The sequence below is a fragment of the Euprymna scolopes genome, chromosome 14 (assembly GCF_053919585.1).
Source record: "Euprymna scolopes isolate OS-2025 chromosome 14, ASM5391958v1, whole genome shotgun sequence".
Classification (NCBI taxonomy): Eukaryota; Metazoa; Mollusca; class Cephalopoda; order Sepiida; family Sepiolidae; genus Euprymna; species Euprymna scolopes.
Window position 1 is genome coordinate 89,869,855 of NC_136495.1, and position 19,887 is coordinate 89,889,741.

The 19,887-nt window shown below is 30.1% G+C and overlaps 1 protein-coding gene across 1 annotated transcript in view; it reads left to right on the plus strand.

Annotated features, from left to right (window-relative positions):
• LOC145293154 (tetraspanin-8-like) overlaps positions 1–15,480 on the plus strand; it is a 340,031-nt gene extending 324,551 nt beyond the window's left edge. The window contains exon 7 of the mRNA XM_080139604.1: positions 3,368–15,480. Within this exon, the coding sequence (XP_079995730.1) occupies positions 3,368–3,514 (147 nt within the window). The 3' untranslated portion in view covers positions 3,515–15,480. The remainder of the gene's footprint in view (positions 1–3,367) is intronic.
• Positions 15,481–19,887: the final 4,407 nt, after the last annotated feature.

Consider the following 19,887-nt stretch of genomic DNA (forward strand, 5'->3'; position numbering starts at 1 on the left):
CACGTGCCAATTACGTAGATACCATTTGTTTTACTTGAAAATCAATATTTTTTCAGTTTTATATTGTAGAACCACTTAGTTTTCTCATGTAATAGAGGGCACCATTAAAGAGAGATTATGTCATTTTCGGTAACATAAGTCTGCATTTTTCCAAACTTATATACATGAATACATTGACTTCTTTTAAAATTATGTAATAATAACATTGGAAGCCCGGGAAAAACAGACCCCTCCCTCCTTGCAAAAACCTGCCCAGTTGACCATCACAGAATGAATCTTTTGGGCCAATTTTTACATATTTTTATCCGAGACGTTGCTCTTTGTAACGATACCAATTTCATGCTGGGTTAATGCCAATGACAAGTTTTTAATGGACATATAAACACACATACATACACACACAACATGTGATAGAAGAGATTAAGATTATAAAGAGTGTTTTTTTAGAGGCAGAAAACTTTAAATTAAAATAAATCACAGAAAAATATTTTTATTATACAAATATGTGGTTTATTACAAAGATTAATTTTTGGCATTTATAATTTAAATACAATTTCGGCCATATGGTCCTATTGCTTGTGAATATATAGTATAATTTAAAGGTCCAATTTTTACAAATTCTACACATTAAATTAGGCTGTATTTTAGCAATAACACATCGAATGTGTCTTTCAAGTAGTCTATTGTATCTAGTTTATCAGTGTAAATATGGGACTTTACATAACCCCCCCATAATCTAATAGGGTTAAATTGCATGAATAAGGTGTACAGATTTTGTGAAATTATTCATTCATCAAATGTTTGTCTCAGTAAATTGATTGTATCATTTGCAATTTTCAAACGCTGCTCCAGTGTCAGTCTTTTCATGATGAATTGCCAAACCAAGCTGAACTAAATAAGTTATAGTTACCAAATCTGCAAGAAAAGAAAATAGTTGTCAATTTAAAGTTTGACGCATCTAAAAGAATACCCCATATATATATATATATATATATATATAAAGCTGAACGTCTGTGTGTGTGTCTGGTCACGAATAGGCTCCTATATGGTTGGCTATTATAGAAAACTGATCACATATAATGATAGAAGATGTATCGAGACGCAGGAATGATGATTCATTAAAATTGTGGGGTCTGGTCCACAAAGTATGGAAATAAAAAATTTTAAAATAAAAAAAAAAAAAAAAAACGTGTTTTTTATATAGATGTACATAAGAATACTTTGATAAATATGTTTTATAGGGATGGTATAATAAAATTGTGGGGTCTGCGTTCGCGCCTGGCCTCCATAAAATGGAAATAGGCACAAACTTTAATAAATACTTTTCATATCTATCTGCGTAAGTATACTTTGATAATTATATTTCAGTTTGAAGAAATATGGTATAATAAAATTATGGAGTGTTCGTTCGCACCTAACCTCCATAGAATGGAAATATGTCACAAAGTTTAACAAGGTTTTTTAATATAGATCCACAGAATATTGTGATAAGTGTTTCAGTGTGAACAGGTATGGTATAATAAATTATGGGGTTTATCTATCTTATTTTTACTTTCATCATATTTTGCTTTGGTTTTGATACCCCCAAATTCAAAGCTATCTCTTTACAACCCTTCCTTTTCATAACCTATCATACTTTCATAAATTAGAGTCCATTTTCTGTAGACTGTTTTTTAGCCCAGTCAACGACGGGTACTTTTGCTAGTATAATATATATACACACACACATACACCATGGTATAAAGAGTTTCCACTTACCCAACACCCCTAATTGATGTATACCTTTATTGAATTAATGAATATATATTACTATATAGTTTTTATGCCTTCATTTTCTCTCTTTATGTGTATATATATATATATATATATTCTACTGGAATATAAAAATAAATATGCCTGTGTGCATGCATTTAACAGTCTATAAAAGTCCATAGGGGACAAGCGCACACAAAGGCATAGACTAGACCGATTTTTATGAAATTTCACACAAATATACTTTATGTATCTGGCAATGTTTTTATCAGTAATCAAAAAAATCCAATGAATAAAGAGATAGGCGATTTTGACCAAAGTTTGTACCTTACACAGCATAACATCACAAGCGCATATAAGAAGTTTTATCACCACACATATAAAATCAATAGTAGGAGGTTTGATATGTCAGGAGTGCATTCGAAATGAATGTTTCTTTTTAGAGCACAACTGAACCATAACACTTGACTTTTGCATTTTTTACTTTAATTCAAGCCTTAATATATATAAAAATGATTTTATGAAATCAACTGTACAGTCTACAGTGCAATGTAGACTACAATGTATTGTGAACTAAGTCACTGTAGGAAGGCATATGAAGCTTCCTCTCAGTGCACCATGATGGGTCCCCAACTAGAGTAGGCAATCAATCGATTTGATTGAAAAATGGTCGATTTCACCGATTTCAATAACAATAAAAATATGAGAATGTGAAACATTCATTAATCCTCATTCAATCCCAAGAAACGTCAGGTCGTTCTGCTAGTATTATATTTATATCATATTAAATTTTACAGTTGTTTGGAGAGTTTTCTCTAGTGTGTAAAATATATTGCTTCAATGTGCCATAAATTGCAATGATGACAAAACTTTCAATTGTACTTTCAAGTGCTGGTCACGTTCCATATCCACCCTATTCTCCAGATCTGACTTCCAGCAACCATACTGTTTGCATACCACAAAAGAATGCTTCAGGTATTTTTATTCGATTTGGAAACTGGGGTGTATTTGGAGGTCAAAAAAAAAAACTATCGAATTGGAATCAGAACCTTAGAATGAGGCACTATGTTGATGATTATAGTTGAAATTTTGTTTGAAAATTGTTTTATTAGTTGGGCATGGGAACTATTTAACTTTATTGGTCCAAATAGTAACTGTTTTTATGTTTTTTAACATAAAAAGTGGTTTGCTATTATTTACTTGATGTATTTTTTTTACTTTCTTTACAATTTATTCAATTTCATCCTTTTTAACTGTAGGTTATATATATATATATATATTGTCCTTACCCCTCCCCTCTCCATACCAAAGACTGTAACTCAAAATTTAATTAAAAAAAGATGACCTGATTTACTTTGAATATACACATGTGAAAATTTATGCTTGACGTATTCGATGTATGTGTTTTCTTTTTTAAAGATATTTTTACATAAATGGCTGTTTTCATCATATACGACTTTTGGCAACATTTTTTTTTTCGTATTAACATTTTCTTAACCATTACTACTATGCAAATACTTACCTTTATAATCCAGCCTTCTCCATTGTTTCTTTTAGTACTGTTGATGCTGTACAAAGTTTTAAGCAAACATTTCTTCTTTTTTTCATTTTGCAGCTATTTGGATTCCTCTTTATTGTGCTGCTCATTTGTTACCTGCGGAAACCTCCACCCCAACAACCAGATGACGTGGTATATGAGATGGCCCGTACCCAGGAGAAGGCTCCATATCCCACCCGTGGAAACACTTACTCAAATTTGTAATTTCAACATTTTATTCAGACCATCTTTTAACTGCTGCATGATGACCCGGTATCATCTCGAACATACATCTCACCAATACGCTTTTCTCTCAGTTCTAGAATCTCTCTCTCTCTCTCTCTCTCTCTCTCTCTCTATGTGAGATATGTGTTCCTGGTTGCATGTACAAGGTCATTGTACATAGTAAATGCGGTTTGTGATGACATGGATCATTTGGATTCGGGGGAAAGAGGTATCCACATGGTACCAAACGAGGATTGCCATAACAGCATCAGAACTGGATCATCTCCAGTCACTGACATTTCATCACTGCTTCATTATAAACAACAAAATATCTATCTATCTATCTTTCTATATATATATATATATATATATATATATATAAAAATGTTGTAATAATATCACTTTTAAATTACTGTATTGTAAAGTCAACTGTTGTTTTCTCTGTTTCTATCTTTTCTTGTCAGTCTCTGTTCAAGTTAGTTCAACAAATGTCTGTATAAAATGTAATTTAGTTTTGCTATACAAAAGTTTGTAGGTTTTACAGCATTAACTTCAAATTGTCTTTGATAAAAAAAAGAGTGTGAATATATATATATATATATATATAATTGTGAAACAGATTTTCAATTGTTAAACGTACTTGAATTTCTTTTTTTTTTTCTTTTCATTTTTTTTCTTTTTTTTCTTTTTTTCTTTTCTTTTTTTTCTTTTTTTCTTTTCTTTTTTTTTCTTTTCTTTTTTTTTTGCTATGGAAGGATATTTGTGTGGTTTTTATGTAGATATAATGAATTGTATTCTGAAAATACTTTCAATTATTATCCACTTTTACATCTAAAGATTTCCCAATGCTTCTTTACTTTGGGTGGAGGGAAGAAACTGTCTTGATTTTATTTTTTAATAGAAAGAAAAGTACTATGATTTTTTTAAGTTAATTGATAGAATTTTTATCATCCATTTTACTTTGTCATTTTATTAACCTTTTACTCGTTTCATTCTGATGTCATTTGCAGGTGATTTTCCTAACAATGAAATGCTATTTTCCTTCTTTATTGAAATATTTAATTTTCAGCCAAAATAGGTATTGTTAAAACTTTAAATCAAAGATTCAAAGAAAAAAAAGACATTGCATACATGAAATGTAAATTGGATATATTTAAAAATGTTTTGAGAAGTCTTGTCTTCATCCATATTTTCTAAAGGGAAGTTATTTTTAAAAATTCAATCATACTTTGCCACATATTTAGTACAAAATTGAAATATAAATTTTAAAACAAGAACAAAAAGGAATCATGTTTCATTTCTTCATTTTTTAGTTCATCATTGGAAAGTTATTTTTGAACATGAATATATTTATTTGGAAACAGGAAATGTTTATCTTTGGATTTTTTAGAGAATTTTTTCATTTTGTTTGAGGTGTAAAATTCTTCCTCCACCTTAAAACTACTTTGTTTCCCTCCTGCCAAAGTAATTTATTTCTATGATGACCAACAAAACAAAAAATCATTCCATTTCACATGCTTTTTTTTTTAAATATATTTTGCAAAAAAATATGCAATTTTAATAAAAAGTATTTTGGGAATCTTAATTTTACTAAAAAAAATTTTTAGAAATTATTTTTTTATTTTCGATAAATCTAAAATCATTCCATCAGTTAATCTTTACTGATCATTAGTTTTCTGTTGGAGGTTTAAAAAAAAAACAAAAAAACATCCTTATTTCGATGTTGAACAAAAATATTTTTTTTTACTTTTCATAACCTACATCAGATGTTGTCAATAAAACTATTGAAAAATTTGAATTTGTAAAAATAAATATACTTGGAACAGAGATTTGAAGAGAAAAAAAAAAGCTGTTTTTTTTTTACTTTCAATTCATACATATTTGTCATTTATCAAATGCAGTGTAATATTGCCTGAGTTTGCTGTGTAAAGGTGTCCTTAATGATTTTCTCATAATTCTTGAAATCAAAAAAAAAAAAAATACTAATGAAAAGCAAAGAAAATTGTACAAAAAATATGGACCAAAAAGGTAAATAGTGAAGTATCTGGCATTAACTACCGCTACAGTTGATGCCAGAAATGTTAAAAGAAATTGAAAAACTGCTTGGATCTGCCATTTTCAAAGATGGCTTCTTTAGTTAATATTCTGTGGTCCAAACTGGAGGAAGGGAAGGGTGAATGAAAATGGACAGCTGATTAATTAAAATTAAAATCATTGCTTTAAGGCACTCTCATCTTTGTGCCGACTGTGTGTGCATATAAAACCATTAAAAGAAATCAATATCTGTGGGTTTTTTGTTTCTTTTTCCAATGTGGTATATGCCTGTCGACTATTGATGCATGAAAATTGAGATGTTCATTTTTGTATCAAATTTACAAAAAATATGCATTTTCATTGTTTCTAAATTGTGCTTACAGTATGAACAGTATTCAATTAACATTATTCAATTAAATTGTGCTTACATTATTCAATGGACAAATACTTCTCAACCCACCATTTTAAACTCATCTCAAAGAAGCAGATAAAAAATTTTGTACTAATTTTTTTATTTATTTTCATTTTTTTCTTTTAAGTAATTCTTTTTCTGCAAATAAATCAGTATTAATCAATAAAATCAGGGTCCGAAACATCCCTTTTTTAAATAAAATTATTGCTATAAAAAATTGTTTTTTCCTCATTTGCCAAATTGAGTTGCACATTTCAGCCATAATTTTTAGTCTTCATTTTTGTTTTTATTTTCTTCATTAATCCTAATTTTCTTCTACAATTTTCTTGCATTCAAAATAATTTTGTAATAGTTTTTATTATTTGATTATACAGATGCAAGATACAAAATAATCAAAATATGTTTTGAAGAGGAAAAAAGGTCAAGGTCATCTAAATAAAACCCTGGTAGGGTATCTCTTGATTTTATTGCATTATTTAAAACTCTCATTACTCTTAGAATCGATTTTTGGTGGATACCAAATGTTTTTGAATTGCAATTCATACCTTTTATAAAAAAAAAAAAAAAAAAAAAAGAATGAAATAAAAGTTTGAAATAAATGAATTTTCTAAAAAGAAAAAAAAATATGAAAAAAAAACATGAATTTTGGTAAAATAAATTTGCATTTAGAACTTTTGCTTGAGGTGCATCTGAACAATCAATAGAACCTTATTTTAGTTCCACAGCTAATTATTTTGCACACGCATGCACACACGTGTGTGTGTGTATATATATAATGCAGAACATTCTGGTGCAAATTTGTTACTTATAAACAGTTTGGTTGAAAAGAATGGTTTGATAAAAAAAAGCACACAGTAAAGCAGGATTAAAAATATCAACAATGATATATTTTTTGAGTAAACATTGAATACCATTATTTCATATTTTTTTTTAGAAAGACCTCACCCCTCCCTTCCTGATTTTATTTTTTTTATTTATTTTTTTTTTTTTTGTTTTTTTTTTTTCTGATCAAGAATAAAATCAAGTTTGAAATGTCAAAGATAACTTTGTAAATTTGGACTGGTCGCCCGTCTGGGAGGGTTGATCGGTCTAAATTACTTTGTACTGACTGATTGGCCTATGAGGCCTGATGTCAGGTTCAACAGTTGTTGATTTATCAGACATACTTTGGTTTTATATTTAAAATTACAAAATATAAAAAAGAAATTTTGAAATTCAAAATATTATAAAATAATTATTCTTAAATTATAAAAGATTGTTATCACTAATTTTCAGTTTTTGAATAAAATAAAAATTGAAATCGATGTGACAATGATTTCATATAGTTGATATTTAAGAACTTGACGACTCTTTCTCACCTCTTTTTCTTACCTCTAAGTAAAAAATATAGTGTTAGAATGGGTAATTGTAGTAGTATCAATTTTAATTCCATCCTCTTCCGATTCTCATTTATTTTCATTAGTTATATTGATACTTTCAACTTTTTTTCCTATTAGTAGAATATATATAATTGATTTAACTGAAAATAAAAATACAAACTGTAATCAAAACCCAAATCTGTGAAAGAGGTTGTAGCATGTGAATTAACAAGTGCTACCTCCCATGGAATTATAATGACACTGCCTCATTTTGCTCTTTTCACTGCTTTCCTCTCCCCCTTTCATTAGACGTATCCATTATTTTCTATAAAAAATATAATTGTTGTTTTTGTTTTGTTTTATATGAACAAGACATTGCTCTATTCTTGTTTTGTAATAGTTTCTTAGTTAAATATGTGAATGCAGTCATCATTGTGGTAATATTTAATATTTTTCTCCCTGAAAATGTGTCTGTCTTATACTTGAAATTTGGTACACTTTATCTTCAGGATATCTGAAAGTTTTTATTTATTTATTTTTTTTCAAGTCACTATTTCAGTGTTTTATATTTTGTTTATCTTTTTTTTTGAATAAATAATTTGTCAATTCTGAAAATGATTTTGTCTTTGAACATTACTTTTCCAGTCACTCTGTTGAAATTAAAAACATCTATTCAAACACTTTCAAATATTTGTCAAACTGCTGGGCCCAAATTTAAAAAAGAAATAAAATTATTTATTCAATAACAATGTTAGATTAAATTTAGTGAAATTATTGGTTTGTTTAAAAAATGCAATTAATTGGTGTTACTATTGGCAATTTTGTAGGATTTCCATCAAATGAGAAGAATTTATGATTTAACAACCAAACATGAAAGCTACAACAGCTTTGCATTCTTTAATCAAGAAAGTGTTTGTTTAGTCTTTAAAATGAATGAGATTCATTTTAAGTTAATTTTTAAATCTAAAATAGAAACTTTTATTCTATTATAAACTTCATAAGAAAAAGAAAATGTATTTTTAAAGCAAACCTTACATAAGTAGAGGGGAGGAGGCTCTGATAGGTGGCAATTCTTTTTTTAACTCTAAAATAAATTTATTTTTCTGATGAAATTCCTAAAAAGTATGTCAAAACAATTTCTACAAATGTGTCTTTTATTTTCGTAGGGAAATAACATAAATCAACACCTCAAAGCAAATCTGATATAAGATAACAGATCTTACCCACATAAAGAGCATGATATCTTTTCAGACAGATCTTTTTAACTAATAAATGATTAAAAGGAGCTTATCACTGTACTGAAGTTTCAAAGTAAATCCAATTCAACACATTTGTATAGATTTTGAAATGATCTCAAATTAACCAGGATTTTAACTAGCAATCTATACAGGTATAGCATAGATTACAATATACAGATGTATTTTGGATTTACCATGAAATTGCAGTAAAGTGATAAGTCCCTCATGCCAACCTAGGCAGATTGAACTGGCTTTCCCCCAAAGGAGGAAATTTCATGGAATATCAAGTTCACAAGCGGTCTCCAGTTGCATCTCTCTCTCTCTCTCTCTCTCTCTATATATATATATATATATATATATATATATATATATATCTTGATAGAGAATGTAAATGCAATAAAAATTTTATCTTTAAAAGCATTAAAAGATATTTTCAGTTCAAAGCTTTTCTTTTAATTCTTCTGTCTGTTTATATCAGAATATTACACTCATCCATTCATAAACACTTCATCTGCCATTATCAGCATTATTTTGTTGACATAAATAACACGACAAATCAGTTTTGATTTGATCAACATATGCCATTCAAGCAAATCACTTCTCTTTCCAATTTTTCAAAAAATGTTTAATCAAAATTTTTCAAAGAAGTTTTATGCCTCACTCCTCCTCCCCCACCTGTTGTTGAAGTACAACAAATTGACAACGCCTTGAAACACTTAAACAACAAAAATAAAGCTTTGGAATGCAATCAACCAATTTGTATAAAAGGTAAAAAAATAAAAATAAAAAAAATAAAAAACTGGTTGTGATATCATTGACCATTTTTCATAATTATATTTGTTTGAAGAACAATCAACTAACCTTTTGTCCATCTGTGTCATCCTCACGGAGAGACAAGTCCGAGTCTAGGGTGACAAGTGAAACGGAACAATCAAATCCAGTGAGAATATTAACTTTTTCAAACTATTTATAGAGTACTTTGCTTAGAATATTTTTAACAAAAAACTTTTAAATAGAAAAGAAAAAAGAAGTGAAAATAGCAAGATAACCCAAGTGCAACCTGCTTTAAAGCTTAGCATTGACATATTTCTCTGGAATGCATTTGTGATTTGGTGTTTTGGGGGTTTCTTTGTAAAAATCAACTTGTAAAAAGTCTTTTAGAATTGACTTGTGAAACTTTTAGGTGAAACAATTAGCAGTAATACTGAGATTATCTTCCTGACCTTCAGGCTACGATCAAGGTGTACCAATGAAATAATTGTGTGTGTGTGTGTGGATATTGTGAATTTCAATTCAAATCATATTTTAAGTAGGATAGCCCATAGTAATTGTGATGATGGTTGATGTCATGTACAGAATAAGGAAGGAACATGCTTGGACAAATGCATCCTAGAGTATGATGGATAGGATGACTCCCTCCTCTGCTCCCCACACTCTTAATGGCTTTGTGCCTAATCTGTTCTGTCCTTAGTTATATGAGGAGAAATCCTTGCCTGGAGCAATTTTTATTTTTATCCCATTCAGAGTGGCTCTTTAAGGGAACTTGATATCTTCTCTATTAACCAGTCTTGTGTCTAACTTTGCTCGCATGAAGAAATTTTATAGATAAAATTTTGAGATCCACTAAAATAAACAACTAAAAGAATGCTTTAATGAAAATAGATTTGATTCATTTTGGGTTAGGGTTAAACTGTGTTCAATTCTATTGTTTTTTTGTTTTTGTTTTTTCTTTAGTTTCGTAATGACAGCTTTCGAGAATACCATCGTTGTTCATTGATCAATTATGAAATCTTCTCATGTATACTTCTCATCTGTGCAATGCATGCATACAAATCACTGCCAATCTTTCATGCATCTGCAAATTTATTTTGATTGACGGCATCAATTATTTTATTTTTGCATTCCTTAAAAACATTCCAATATCATTTTAGTAAAAAAGACATTGATGAATTAATTTTTTTTATATGATGATAATTTTTTTTTTTTTAGGAGGATAAAAAATTTTTTTATAGGAGGATAAAAATTAAATTCTTACACATTTGTTTAAATTTCAATTAATCAAGGAAGAAGAGTAAGGGAGCTAACTTTTTACTGATACATTTGTTTCTTTCGAAATAATCTGATATCCTCTTCCCATCTTGATAAACACTCACACAACGCACAGAAGAAAATTGCAACTATTCAAACATGATATAGATATATATAGTAGTTATTTTAAAAATCTGTAAAAATATTTCATCTGATCCAAAGATAAGGCAATAATTTGAACATGTTAACCTTGTATTTTGTGGAGATTGAAAGTAAACCCTTCTAATGTGAAATATTTTAATAACCGGCTATCATTCGATTTTATTTTGCATTATAAAGTGTGAAGAAACATTTAACAATTGAAAACTTAATTTTTTAAATTTATTAAAAAAAACTGATTTCATTTAAGAAACCATCATAATAAACGCTTTTTTATTATGATGGTTCCTTGACTTTCTGGTTGGAATATAAAATTAGTACAAAGTAGATGTTTTAATTTTAAAAAATAAACGGAAAATCATTCATGACAAACTAAAGGGCTGATGAAATTGTCTTCAAATCCTATAGCACATGCAATTGCATATTTTATATCAAGAAAAATTTTTAATAACATAATAAATTACTCATTGGGTCAGTATTTGTTATATATATTATTAAATATTTATGAAAACCTTTTGGAAATTCTAAATATTTATAAAACTCTCTTGTGATGTCATAATACACTCCCTACCCCTCACTGTCCTCGTTCTCTCTATTTCTCTTAATTATTTACATCATTCGATTCCTCTTCTCTTATCATTTGTCCTTATTTACATTATTCATTCTTTTTCCCATCATCTACAACATTCATGTACCGATGAAGTGTGCACAGCAGTTTTAGTAAAATATATATGACTGAAATCACGCTTCTCATAAAGACTAAACTTCAAATTCTTTGCCTTGATTTTAAACAAGACAAAAAAAAACTAGTCCCTGTTTTATAAATTAATTACAAGTAACTGTGATTATATTCTCTAAAAAAACTCAGACTATTAATGAACAAATTCATTCCATTATAAAAAGTATAATTTATTACTTTAATATAGGTAATGATTAAATTTGATTGAAAAGCCAATTTTGAATAAGGGATTTTAGTAGATGACTTGAAATCACATGTTTGTAGAAAACAAGTTTCATAAAAACTTGGCTTATATTTTTTTATGAATCTTATTTTTTATACAATTTAATTGTAGGATTATTTTTATTTTTAACATGATTTCCATTTTTTCCATCAGAGTATCCTTTTTAAATCGAAATGATTAAAAACACTTAAATTTGTTTGCTGAAATGCAAACACTCTCCAAAACATTAATTTATGATAAATAAAAATGTTAATTCTTCCAATGGTCAGTATTCAAATTCATAATATGTGCACACATATGTGTGTGTGTATATATATATATATATATATATATATATACATATACATGTGTGTGTATGCATGTACATGTGTGTATATATATATATATATATATATACATGTGTGTGTATGCATGTACATGTGTATATATATATATATATATATATATATATACATGTGTGTGTATGCATGTACATGTGTATATATATATATATATACATGTGTGTGTATGCATGTACATGTGTGTGTGTATATATATATATATATATATATATATATATATATATACACACACAATTTTTAATTTTAACATTTTCTCAAATTATTGAGCTTCTCTTATTTAATAAGCAAATGCGACCTTTTCTTAATAATAATTTGGGTTTTTTGTATTTAAAAGTTTCAATTGGGTTAAATTGACTGACAAATAACTCCCATAGTTTCAAAGAAAAAAAATAACATCATCTTTGTGAATTCTTTTTATATTTTTACCTATCAACTCTCATGTTGCAAATTTCTTTGTTTCTCTCTCAGTCACCCAGAAACTTCTAATTTACAGTTTCAAGTTCTGAACTTTAATAATATTCATTCATAAACTAACCAGCTTGTTTAGTTTTTGTTTCCACCCACAAAATATTTTCATACATGCAAAATCTACAGTTAATGCAATATCACATTCAAAGGAAACTTCATGGCGTAACTGTATTTTTCTTGTTTGTTTGAAAACAATTCCTTGATTTACAATTTAAAACTGCTTCAAATGAATGCTTTTGGTTTCAACTTCAAATGTGAACAAATGCATTCGTTTTTTTGTTTTTTTAGTGTTTCTTCTACTGATTTAACATTCAAAACTGCCATGTAAGTAAATCTCTAATCCATTTCAAATTAAATTCTGAATGTCAACTGTAGTTTTTTCATTTATAAACGTTTACTAATCGATAGACAGATGATAAAATTTATTGCATAAAAAAGTCACCTACATTAATTGCTACATTCGGTCAAACTTAAATATTTCAAACTTTTGTAGGTATCGGTTCTTTTTTCCCTAAATACTACAATACTACTTTTTATGAATATTAAAAAAGTACAAAATTCCTTAAGATTACTTATGCTTTGTGAAAAAAAAAAAAAAAAAAAAAAAAAAGCATCAGTAATGCCCCCCCCCCCCCGAAATGTTATTACAGATTCTTGGAGCCTTTCATGTAAAAAAAAAAAAAAAAAAATAATTGAAAATTATAATTTGTATTCGTTCACAATAGTAACAGAATCGAATCTGATAGTATTTATTTTGTTACATATATTTATATCCGATGTTTTCAGTGAATGTGAGTATTAGTTACTTATTTCAAGAAATCATTATTATTTTTGGGACGGTTTTATTTATTTTTTTCATTGCATTGGCACGTGCAAGCAAAGGAAGTAGGCAAAATTGCAGTTTTATTAACCTGATTATAATGCAATGAAAATGTGTTTTCTCTTGTGTTAAAATGCTTTCTCATTTACCAATATTTGAGTTAAAACCTATCTTAAGAACAACACGCTTGGAATGTTTACATATTCTGAAATAAAGTACAACTTTCAACTTCCGTTTGGGGGAAGACTCCATTGTTTTTAGTCATTATTTCAGCATATATACACATTTCAAGCATGTTGTTCTTATGATTACAAGATTTTTAACTTTAAACGATTCATTATTTACTAATATTTAACAAAACTAAAAGATATAACAATATTTATCGCCTGTACATACATTTTCATTACATTATGTTCAGGCAACTAAACTGCAGGTTTACTAGGAAGCATTTGTTTTTAAACAAACCCAATTTTTTCACTGAGCAACCGAAAAACAAACATTCTAGTTAAGAGGTTATTAGATAGAGAGTAATAATAATGCGATTTATAAGTAAAAAAAAAATTGCTTATTTATTCGTGGTTGGACATAAAATTTAGTATTGTTTTGGAGAACACGGGGGAGCAGATATTGCTCATTTGATTAAGACGTGTTTTTTTGTTTTTTTAATTAGGTGCAATATATTATAAACTTGCTGTGATTACAGCTAATTTTTAGTAAATTGTCACAAATATCCTTGAATAAATTTTGCAAGTGTTAGGGTTATTTCATAGACATGGCTTGCTAAAGAAGTGTGGTAGTTTGAGCTGAAGCTGCTAAGTTTTACTTTGTATAAGTAATGGTTTATACATTTTTAAGTTTTACTTTGTATAAGTGATGGTTTATACATTTTTAAGTTTTACTTTGTATAAGTGATGGTTTATACATTTTTAAGTTTTACTTTGTATAAGTGATGGTTTATACATTTTTAAGTTTTACTTTGTATAAGTAATGGTTTATACATTTTTAAGTTTTACTTTGTATAAGTGATGGTTTATACATTTTTAAGTTTTACTTTGTATAAGTGATGGTTTATACATTTTTAAGTTTTACTTTGTATAAGTAATGGTTTATACATTTGCAAAATTTCCCAAATAATTGATAGTACCTCACGTTAATTTGCACAAAAGCTGAACATAGTTTTGTCATTGTTACTCTCTCAGCAATATCATCAAAAAGTATGCATATTTATTGTTTGAGCCAACAATTTTTTGGAAGTTCCACCTTTGTCAATGCCGCCTGCTTATTGTCAGTTAATTGGATGTAAATAAATCAGCAAATTTAACCTCAAATTTGGTGAACTTCATGAATTACTGAAGTGATTCTCTCTGAAAGGATTTAATTATCAGTTGAAAGAAGAACAGAGTTTCTGAATGATTTTTTTAATGAGTTTGGTTTACCATCAAAATTTTGTTCTCGAGATAGTGGAGAAAGACATGGAGAAAATAAAGTGCCATCCATGTTTTTTAATCACTTTTCTATAATTAAATTTAAAATGAAAAAAATCTATAATTAAATTTAAAATGAAAAAAACTTTAAGTCAAAAAAGTAAAAAACATATTCTAGTTAAGATTTCATTTTCTCTTTTGGGTATTTTTGAAAAAAAAAATGTAAAATAAAAACTATCTGCAATGTTTTTGTGATGACTTTTTTTCAGAAACTATTTCACTTGTTCTTGAACCAGTGTTGTAACATTTTCGCCATTTAAAATAAAATCTGAAAGCAAATAGGAATGTATTTTGTAGTAGTGTTTGTTTTAGTCGAGCTTTATATATTTTGATGTTGATAATAAAAAAAAAACGAAAAAACTTCAAAACATCCCACCCCTTCCTATCAACCGCACCTCAGATGTTGGTGATTGTGAAATTTTGTGAACCTCTTTTAAAAAGAACAAAATTATTTTAATTTATTTTTCCCTTCTTGCTGACAAAAAAATAAATCAAAAAAATTCAGCACCAGTGCTTCTTTGGTAGCCAGAAGTCCATTCTCTGTCACCACCCGATCCCTAACACAACCCACCCCACCCCAACAAAAAAAAAAAAAAACTAATAAAAAAAATTAAATAAATAAAAAAGAAACTTGGGTCAATAAATCTTGTCCAAATTTCATACTTTCCTTGTTTGTTTGTTTTTGAGGGAAGAAATGTGTTTTCTTTTTGTCATTTCATTTTTCATTTTGTAAATAATAAAAAAAAAAAATACAGACTGTCAGCCGATTTCATTTGACAATATTATTTTAAGAGGAAGCAAATATTGAAAATCAGTCAAGCATGTTTCATGAAAATAATGACAAAAGAAATAACCCAACTCCCCCATTAGATTGCAAATTAAAGTTTTTACTTTATCTCCGCAAGAAAGGTTATTACTCTGAGCGACACCTTCCCCAATCTGGCAGCAACACTACTCCATTTTATACAGCTAGTGGATTGCATCAGAAGTCAAGTATTTTCTGGAATGGTCAAATGATCCAACCATTTTTCCAACAATCTTATCAGATTAGATACAAGTCTTCCATTTTAGATCTGAAGTGAAAGTCAGTCTCAGGAGCTTATCAACACAAAAGATTTTCTCAAGATGTCTTCATTCATTTCATCTAAAGTCAAACAAAGATGAGCATCTGTAGTGATAGAAATTTTGGTTTAAAAATGTAAAACTTTCCTCCAATGAACCACATGATCAGAAGAGAATCAGTAAAATTCAAGGTGCTACCCTATGACAGTTGTTTCATCAGAATAGACATAAAACAATTGATATCAGAATCTGATTATCTTCCAAATCAGATTGCAATGTTTAGACAGAAGAACCCAGAATAAATCTTTGAGGAATGCCGACATTTATATGATAACTTCTGTTAACCAATAACTTTTTTATAAATTTAGCAGAGAAATTGTCCTGAGGTATGTTTTGAGTTGACCACCACAACTTTTCTTCCAACTTGGTGGAAAAAAAGTTCACCAGGGTGTCGTCGAAGGGAGTGACTGAACCGATGAATGTGTCTGACAAGGAAGGATTTTTGGAGGGAGTGGATCTGCAGCAAATTGTTGGGGATAAACTATTGTCAGTGGTCATGGAGGATGTAGGCAATGATGGTCGAATACCTCCAGTATTGCTCACATAGGCAAAGTCTTGCAGCCATAAAGGAGAATTGTGCACATGAGGGCCTGGTAGATTTTGACTTCGGTGGTCAACCTTATTTCTTTTTTAAACCAGAGCCACGATCAAAGTCGACAGAAAGTGATGCAGGGATTACTGATGCAGTTGAGGATATCTCGACCTGTTGCAGTAATTATAGAATTAAGATATTTGAACAGACATCTTCAAAGGTTTTCGTGTTGAGAACAACCAGTTCTTTTTTTCTTTGGAAAGAGACCTGCTGTCAATAACTTTAAAGATAACACAAAGATTGACATGAAGATAAGACAAAGTTATTGATGACAGGTCAATATTTGAAGCATAAAATTGCATCTTGCCAACAATTGAATATAACGATATCATCAGCATAGTCAATATCCGATATTTTAAACAAAGACTTACTGTTAGACCATGAAAGTTGACCAGGGTGTTCAATTTGATTCATTTGATGGTGTAATTGAAGAACACAGGCGAGAGAATGCATCCTTATTGGATGCCAGAGTGAGTGGCAAAGAAGTGTGACTCCTGACATGGACTTTAGTGTAGATGGCGAGATAGTAGGCTTTGACTAAATTGAACAGTTTTGAGAAGGCATACATAATTTTCCAAAACGTTTCACAGTCTAATACCATGATATTTCAACAGAATTTATCACCTTTCTTGTAGAATGCAAGCAGGATGGCATTGATCCAGTCTTGAGGGAGTTTTTCAGTTCCTAGACATGGGTGAAGATTTGACAGAATTAAGACCAATACGTCTGAAGAATGCTTGAAGATTTCAGATGAAAGGCCACCTTCTCCAGCTGCCTTATTGTTTTACAGTTTTTTTAATGGCATTCAGGATTTCATCAATTGTGTGTGTGTGTGTGTGTGTGTTTTTTAATAAAATTCATAAACCACAGAAGGAACAGTTGGAATCTGAGGGGTTTGACTGGAATGGGTAAGCAAGGTGAAGTGATCACTCCAATGTTGGATGTTCATCAAGATTTGTGATAGGCTCGCCTTGTTGATTGCTTTCATTGCTGCCTCCAAATGGTTTCCTGATTGATTGAAGGATACTGTACAACCCCCAGCACATGTTTTCAGCAATTCTCTGCCAATAAATGTTGTGATCAGCTCTCGCAGAGCAGACTGCCTGATATCTAATCTTTGACACATCTTTTTGTGGTGCCAAGAGTCTGATGTTGACTTTACCTTTAAAGAATTACCACAGTTCCTGTATCAAGTGCTTTGAGGCCATTGAAACTGCCAGATAGATGGATTTGAAAGAAGTTTTGAGTGGCTTCACACTTTAGGCATAATACATCATATTTCAGAAGTCGGTAGGTCTTCTTATTTGCCTTTAGTCATAGACATAGTTTTGCATGGACCATGACATGATCAGAGTCATTGTCATTGCTGGTTTCTGTCTCACAATATGCATGACAGTCGAGCACACTAGACATCCAATGAGACTTAATGAGAATGTGGTCGATTTGGTTCTGAATGACATCATCATTGAAGTACCAAGTCACAAGGTGGCGTTTGAGATGTTGAAACGGGTGCTTGAGATTGAAAGCTGATTTGTTGTTGCAAAATCAATGAGACATTCTCCATTTGAACAGCGATTCCCAATGGCAAACTGGCCAATGATGTGCTTTTTATTAGTGTCTCTGCAACATATTGAGACAGAGTTCTTACCCCACAAATTCTAATGGGTTACAGCCAGGGAGCGAAGCCCACTTCCAGTTGTTTTGAGTTATACAAAGAGAGCATGGAGCGGCCATTTTTCAGTCTTAACGACAACTTGGCTTTTACCGTGTCAATTTAATCTCAAGTGTATTCATGCAAGATGTTAATGCTAGAACATAATAATGTTAACTCAATAATTAGTGATGAAGCACAAATAATTCAATTATAGTCATGTAACCTTTTTCTTGAGATTCTTATTGATGGCTCTTGAGGAAAAATTGACTTTCTTTATCATCAAATCTTGGAGTTCATAGATGATATCCATTGCTCTTTTTGCTTTGCATAAATTCGATTTTCTTACTTGCTCCAGAGATTTTCTCACACCTGAGATCTCTACAAATCTGCATTGCGTACTGTTGTTATATTTCAGCTTGTGAATCTTTGTCCCATTTGAGGGTTCTTGATAAGGTGCAGAAACATATCTGTAATTTAATTGCCCCCCCCTACCATTTCTTCTTGGCAACATCTCTTTCACAGACGTAATGTTGCTAGTGTCAGTCTTTTCTTTAAATACTATTATGCCTTTCAGAATCGTTTGATCATTTCCCTGCTTCTTTTGTTCCTGTTCATGTGACTCGTTAATCTACTGGTCTCCATCAACTAGTTATTTTTATACCTTATTGAAATACAGTAACTATTTTGAAACCTTCTCGTAATTCAGTAACTTCTCCCCAAGAACTACTTGTGGAACTCTCTTCCTGCTGATTATTTTTCCAGCAGTTGGGTAAGTTAAATTCATTAAGGCATTTATTATAGTGCTTGGGGAGAACTGGAACAACTTCAGCGGAGCATTTTTTTTTGTAGTATAGCAAGGATTGAAGATTGGGTCCACATGCCTTCGAGGTGTCTAGATTTATTATTGCATCACAAGGGAAGGGATGATTTTCAGTATGTGGCTGCTGTCTGCAAAGGGAAATTTGGGAGGGGTGACCTACTGGGTCTAAAGTGGAGTTGGAGGCAAAACCTTGGTCAAGCAGATTTGCCTTTTCAGTTGCTGTGAAAACAATCTCAAAAGTGGTGGAATTGTCGATTGTCCATTATTTACTACACTGTTATAAATCACGAGTTCCAGTTTCTGCGACTCGATGTGTTTTCTGATGACTTCAGAATTCCTTCTCTTAACTACAGCTATTTCTCTCTTGCAATTATTTCTAGCTTCTACAAACTTTTACTTATTTATGTTGGATAAGTCTACGGAATGCATGCTGCCTTTGAGCAATAGCAGTTGCACAATCAGAGGTGAACCATTGTGGAGAGTGTAGTTTGATAAAGTACTTCCATGTAGAAACATGTGCTTCAAATGTTGCTTTGAACCATTCAGTCTCATTTGTACACTATTCCACAAGAAGAGAAAAGATATTACTTCATGGAGCGCCTCTGTTGTGATTCCTGATGGCTTCCCAGTCAGCCATCTTAGAGTACCTTGTCGTTTTGAGTAATGGTTTTTCAGCTTCAGGTTGAGAATTTAGGGTGATTTCACATGATCGGCATTCCCAAGTGGGCTATGGGAATTTGTTACACAATCATCGGGAGCTGTAGTCAGAAACAGATCTAAAAAGTGAAGCTTGTTGGTCCTATCGATTGGGTGATATATAATATATCCCGGGTTATGCCAGCATGTTGGAAATTGTGAGTTGCTAGTAGGTTGGTGAGTGC